We start from the raw sequence: 5,514 nt of genomic DNA on the forward strand, positions 1-5,514 counted from the left end.
CGCGCTGACCCTGTGCGTCCGGAGCCTGTGCTCCGCAAAGGGAGAGGCCACAACAGTGAGAGGCCCGCGTACCGCAAAAAAAAAGAGAAAAAAAAAAAAAAAAGATTATGCCTTTTATGAAAGCCACTGCACATAATAAACAGGGAAAGAAGATTCACAAAACGTTGAAACTGATGATCCACAACTGCTTTTCCCTACCAGCCCAATTCCAAGAGTGAGATGGGAAATCTTACCTCCTCTTTTTTATAGGGAGCCTCCAGCATGGCCTCAATCACTATATCAAAGTCATCGGATGCCATTGTAGCAGGTCTGAGGAGAGGACATCAATACATAAGAACCTCATTTATATTTTTCCTCCCCTTCCAGCACCCCACATTCCCTCCCCCCTCCAAGAAACAGACTTCAGGATATACAGTTCTGTTTCTTGAACTCCAAAGGTACCTCACCCGCTGTTGCTTTACCCTAAGTTTATTTTTGTACCTTACAGATCTGAACTAGTTCTGCTTTGTGGCTTAGAAAAGGTCAGGGGTCTAGAAGAAAACTGAATATCTAGGTAGAGACAAAATACAATATAGACCCTGTCCTGTGAAAAGAAAATGTTCGTACTCAAAATTACTATTTATTTTACAACAGACACTTGGCCTCCATTCTACTGTTCAAAATTCTGAATAAATAATTGGTTTAAACTTAAATCGGCACATATTTCCAATAAAAAGGTAAGAACGCATGACTAAAAATTAGGAGCAAGAGAAAGCAATACCAGAATAATGCAGATTTGTCCTAAGCTTTTCCCCACACCACCGCCCAACACAAATAATGAGGGAATTCATCATTAAGCATTTTCTGTACAATACCGACCAGAGTTTGGGTAACTCAGAAAGACCATGATTAAGACAGGCTTAACCAGTCCCACTTTGAAGCCTTTCTGTCTAGGAAGGTACAGTAGGACTTCTCGCCTACCCCAAGTTTTCACGTCTAGCAATGGTCTTTCCCAAGTCTGTCCACCATAGGTCTATAAATAAAAAAAACAGAAGACACCAAACAAAATCAATAGGATAAATTATTCAGAAATTACTGGTCTGAAATTATCAATATAAGTAACATGGATGAATCTCAAAATAATTATGCTGAGTGGAAGGAAACAGGTAAAAAAAAGCATACATACTGTATGATTTCATGTACATAAAATTCTAGAAAATGCAAACTAACCTGTAGTGACAGAAAGCAGACCAGTGGTTACCTAGGGATAAGAATAGGTGGGAAGGGGCTAGGATGAAAGGATTATAAAAGGGCATTTTGGAATTTTGGGGGTGATGGTTTCATGGGTGTTAACACATATCAAAACACATCAAACTGTACACTTTAATGTGTACGGTTTTATTTTATATCAATTATACCTTAATAAAGCTGGGAAAAAAACTAATCTAAATACTTTCTATGCAAGGAGGTTAATCATAATTAGACTTTCCATATCCTCAAGAGCTTTGTCCTCTTTAAAGCAGCTAATGCATCATCCAATCATGCTGTCTTGGTTGCCCTCAGAGTCCATAGCCTATTTTGATGATTGAATAGGAGTAATCATTATATCAATATCTGTCATTTATAGTACCTAATATTGCCAGGCACTATGCTAAACATGTTACAGAGATAAGATTCTTGGAAAGAGCCAACCAATAAAACTTACTTGGAGCCAAATTTAAGGCTTAAAATGGAAACCAAACCAAAATAAAATAGGTATGTCTAAAAACCAGTGAACTCAATCTCTTATACTAACACCTTACATTTATTTAACAATCAGTGGTAACATATGCTACAAGCAAATATTGGACCTAATGCACAGATGAGGGACTTCCCTGGTGGTCCAGTGGGTAAGACTCCGTGCTCCCAATTAAGGGGGCCCGGGTTCGATCCCTGGTCAGAGAACTAGATCCCACATGCATGCTGCAAGTAAAAGGCCTATATGCCGCAACTAAAGATCCCACGTGCCTGAACTAAGACCCAGCACAGCAGAAAGGAAGGGAGGGAGGGAGGAAGGAAAGAAGGACAGAAGAAAGATTTTAAAAGTGCACAGATGAAAAAACTGAGGTTCTGTGAACTGCCCAAAGTCACAAAGCTCAAATGGAGGAGCTGACCCTTGATCATAAATCTTCCACCTCTTAAGTCTAATATTCTAACAGGTTACTGCTCTCTCATGTGGTTTATAACTTAAACCCTAAAGGAAATTTTAAAAAGAAAAGTACACAGCTTACCAAGATGTCTATTTTTAAATATATACTGATCTGAAGAATTAATGTTCTGATAGGTATATCAAAAGAATCAGTCCCATTAGTCACACCTATTGGGTGGCTTACAGATACTCAACGTGTAACAGTATATGCTACAAAATATTAGAAACTAGGCTGACTTTAATATATGCTATCTGATTTTAATATATGCCAGCATATATCTTAACATATGCTACTGTGGGAAAAAATGGTTCTAAAAGTAAGTTTTTGATTTACAAGCTCTGTTCCTTTCATTCATTTTGGCTGCCAAATCTATACACATTTTCTAAATGTCATAACGCTTCTCTTTCTTATAGTCTGCCTTTTTTTTTTTTTTTTTTTTTTTTTTTCTTTTGCGTTATGCGGGCCTCTCACTGTTGTGGCCTCTCCCATTTGCGGAGCACAGGCTCCGGACGCGCAGGCTCAGTGGCCATGGCTCACGGGCCCAGCCGCTCCGCGGCATGTGGGATCTTCCCGAAACGGGGCACGAACCCGCGTCTCCTGCATCGGCAGACGGACTCTCAAGCACTGCGCCACCAGGGAAGCCCTATAGTCTGCCTTTAACTCTCCAAATGAAATGCTTCAAGAACTGCTCTTTGTTGAGTGCTAGTACAGCACAGGGATAACTTAACACCAAAAAAAACCTTTCATGTAAGTTGACAAATGAACCCCTTCCTATGGAATAAAGTTTTCAGACTTCAGAAACAAATGAATGAATCTATTTAAGCACAGACATATATAACACCAGCACACTTTGAAACTTGCAATCTTGCTGGGTTTGGTCTTTCTAGATGTCCTAAAAACAGAATGTCTCAAACACTATGTGCTTTCACGTCGGGAGTCTTCAAACTCTTTGAGTCCTAACTTATGGATCAAAGTCCACTCAATCCCATACATTAAAATATTATAGTGCTTTCTTCCCACCCTGCTTCAAAAACTACGTTAGAGGTCCATAATCACGGCACTACGTGGACCTTGTCATAACAGCACAGACAAGACCCAAGCCAGCACTTAGGCCCCACTGCCGCGGGGGCAAAGGAGAGTGAAGAACCACTGTCAGCCCCATCAGGCAGAATTCACCAAACGCTGGAGTCCCAGGGGTGATGGTAGCGCCATCTCCTGGGTCCGGTAACTGAGCTGGGCACAAACATCTCCAAACTGAAGACAGCTTAATTAAGAACAAAAACAATGAGAAAGATAAAAACATTCCCCATGTTGTGTAACAGCCAAGGCCACGCTTCAAAAAATGGTCCTACAAGTTACCGACTGGCAGCATCTCTGCGAGGGCCAGTGTCCCGATTCTAAACCCTCGTATGTGGCCCCACTATGCTCCTCTACCGCCACAGGATGTGTGGGCACAGTGGCCAACATACTGAACATGAGTCTTTGAGAGGCTGAAGATTGAGGAAGAAGCCTCAATTCCCTCATCTCTCTCTGAGTGGTGGCACTAGGGGCTGAAAACGGATCCCACATGTCCTCTCAGACCGTGGTGGGTCGATGCTCCCTCCACAGTGTGGGACAGCCTAAATGTCACGGCTGGAAAGAGATCAGTCATTGGGACCCCTGAAACAGCATTTTCATCGCTAAAGGATGTAGCCACGAGGGTGCCGATGGACTACAGTTAGGTAGCAAACACTTCCAGATCAAAGTAAACAAAATTTTTTTTTAATTTTAAAAGTTTGCCCAATTCTGCTCTTGACACCATTTTCTGCCTGTGACGTCAGGGGGAGGCGCCGTGCGGCAACGTCACGCATAGGTGACGTTTCGGGGGGGACCCGGTTTCGGGGTTTCTTACCAGTTCCGGGTCCCCGCAGCGGGGGGGGGGGTGTCGCGGTTCCCTTCGTTCCTTTGTGTCGGGGGACGCCAAGCACGGTTCCCTTCCAGAGACTCAGCAGTAAGAGCCCCACTACAACTGGAGCTGCTCCTCTTCCCGCAAAATGGCGGCAGCTCTGCTGTCTTCCAGAACCTTCCCCAATCTGCGCAGGCGCCGAAACATTCAGGTGGCGGAATTAATCTCACGGGTTTCGCGGCAACACTCCAAAGTACAGATTTTCATTGGCTAAAATCTGAGCATGGGTGGAGCCAAGCTCAAAGGTCTCTTAGCAACCAACAAGTTCCCATTGATTGGCTAATCTTTCCAAGACTCAGGGAAAGCAGAAGCGTCCTTAGGTAGCCGCCTATCGCTCTCTCATTGGTTAAGTAACTTGCGGAAGGCGGGGCAACCGGGCAGAGCACCGGAGAAAAGGACCCTCCTACTCGCTCACGGCTGTCTTGTAGACTAGGCTAACAGCGCGGAGGAGCCTGTTGACGTCCTTGGCCGTCCCCACTCAGATTTGCCGAGGAGTTCACGTCAGGCTTCTCTGGGACAGCTTTCTGGAGAGCAACTGCATTTGCCTCCCGTGGGGAGGGATGCTGGGCTGCCCACCTCCATTGTGTCATACAACCCTCCCAACCGCTGCCTCGTTTCCTCGGGGCTTGGATCTCACGTGACTTGTCACAGATTTGTCGTCTTCCGCATTCTGCCTGGTCCTACAGCTCATATACCTTCAGTTCAAATCAGTGCCCCACACACCTCCCACCGCAAGGGTAAACTTGAGGCAGTTTCTCAGGTGACTCTGGATGCAGCAGTACTCAGCCCTCTAAACAGAAAGAGAAGGAACTGATGTCCACCCTCACGTTGCAACGTCTTCCAGAACCCCCAGAGCCTTCAGCTGCCTAATACAGCTGCCAGAAAGATAGCTGGTTATAACATGGAGAGGGCCATGGAGTCACAGGAACCTTGTTCAGTCCTGATTTGAATACTAACTTTATATCATTGTACCAATTCAAATTCCTCTTCTGTAAAATGTAGAATTGGACTAGATTATCTCTTAGGACTTCAAACTCTAATCCTATGATTTTATTCAAATAAGTGGCTTCTTGCTGGCGAAGCCTGGATGACTTCCAGTTTCTCTCCCAAGAGGTAACAGAGGAGCTGGCAGTACAGCAGCTCAGGAAGGTGGAAGGGAAGCTGGCTTCACTCACTACCCTATCTTTCTCCATGGCAACAAACTCTATGCCTCCTCCCCCAGACAAGAGCCTAATCACAGGTCCTATGGACAAGACCTCTGTAGCTGGTCAGAAAGCCTATAATTGGGAGCCCAAGAGTCACCACTAAGCTTCTTAAATAGGAAATAAAGCTAGGCCCCTTCAAGTCTTAGGTAAGAGCATAGATCTGAATATGTGTAAGTAATGGGTCGAGACGCAGAGG

At 44.4% G+C, this 5,514-nt stretch overlaps 1 protein-coding gene across 1 annotated transcript in view; it reads right to left on the reverse strand.

Annotated features, from left to right (window-relative positions):
• RBM23 (RNA binding motif protein 23) overlaps nucleotides 1–299 on the reverse strand; it is a 5,605-nt gene extending 5,306 nt beyond the window's left edge. Inside the window, exon 1 of the mRNA XM_007449527.1 lies at nucleotides 234–299. Within this exon, the coding sequence (XP_007449589.1) occupies nucleotides 234–299 (66 nt within the window). The remainder of the gene's footprint in view (nucleotides 1–233) is intronic.
• Between the last annotated feature and the right edge of the window lie 5,215 nt (nucleotides 300–5,514).

The sequence above is a fragment of the Lipotes vexillifer genome, unplaced genomic scaffold (genome assembly GCF_000442215.2).
Source record: "Lipotes vexillifer unplaced genomic scaffold, Lipotes_vexillifer_v1.1 scaffold1093, whole genome shotgun sequence".
In the NCBI taxonomy this organism is placed as follows: domain Eukaryota; kingdom Metazoa; phylum Chordata; class Mammalia; order Artiodactyla; family Lipotidae; genus Lipotes; species Lipotes vexillifer.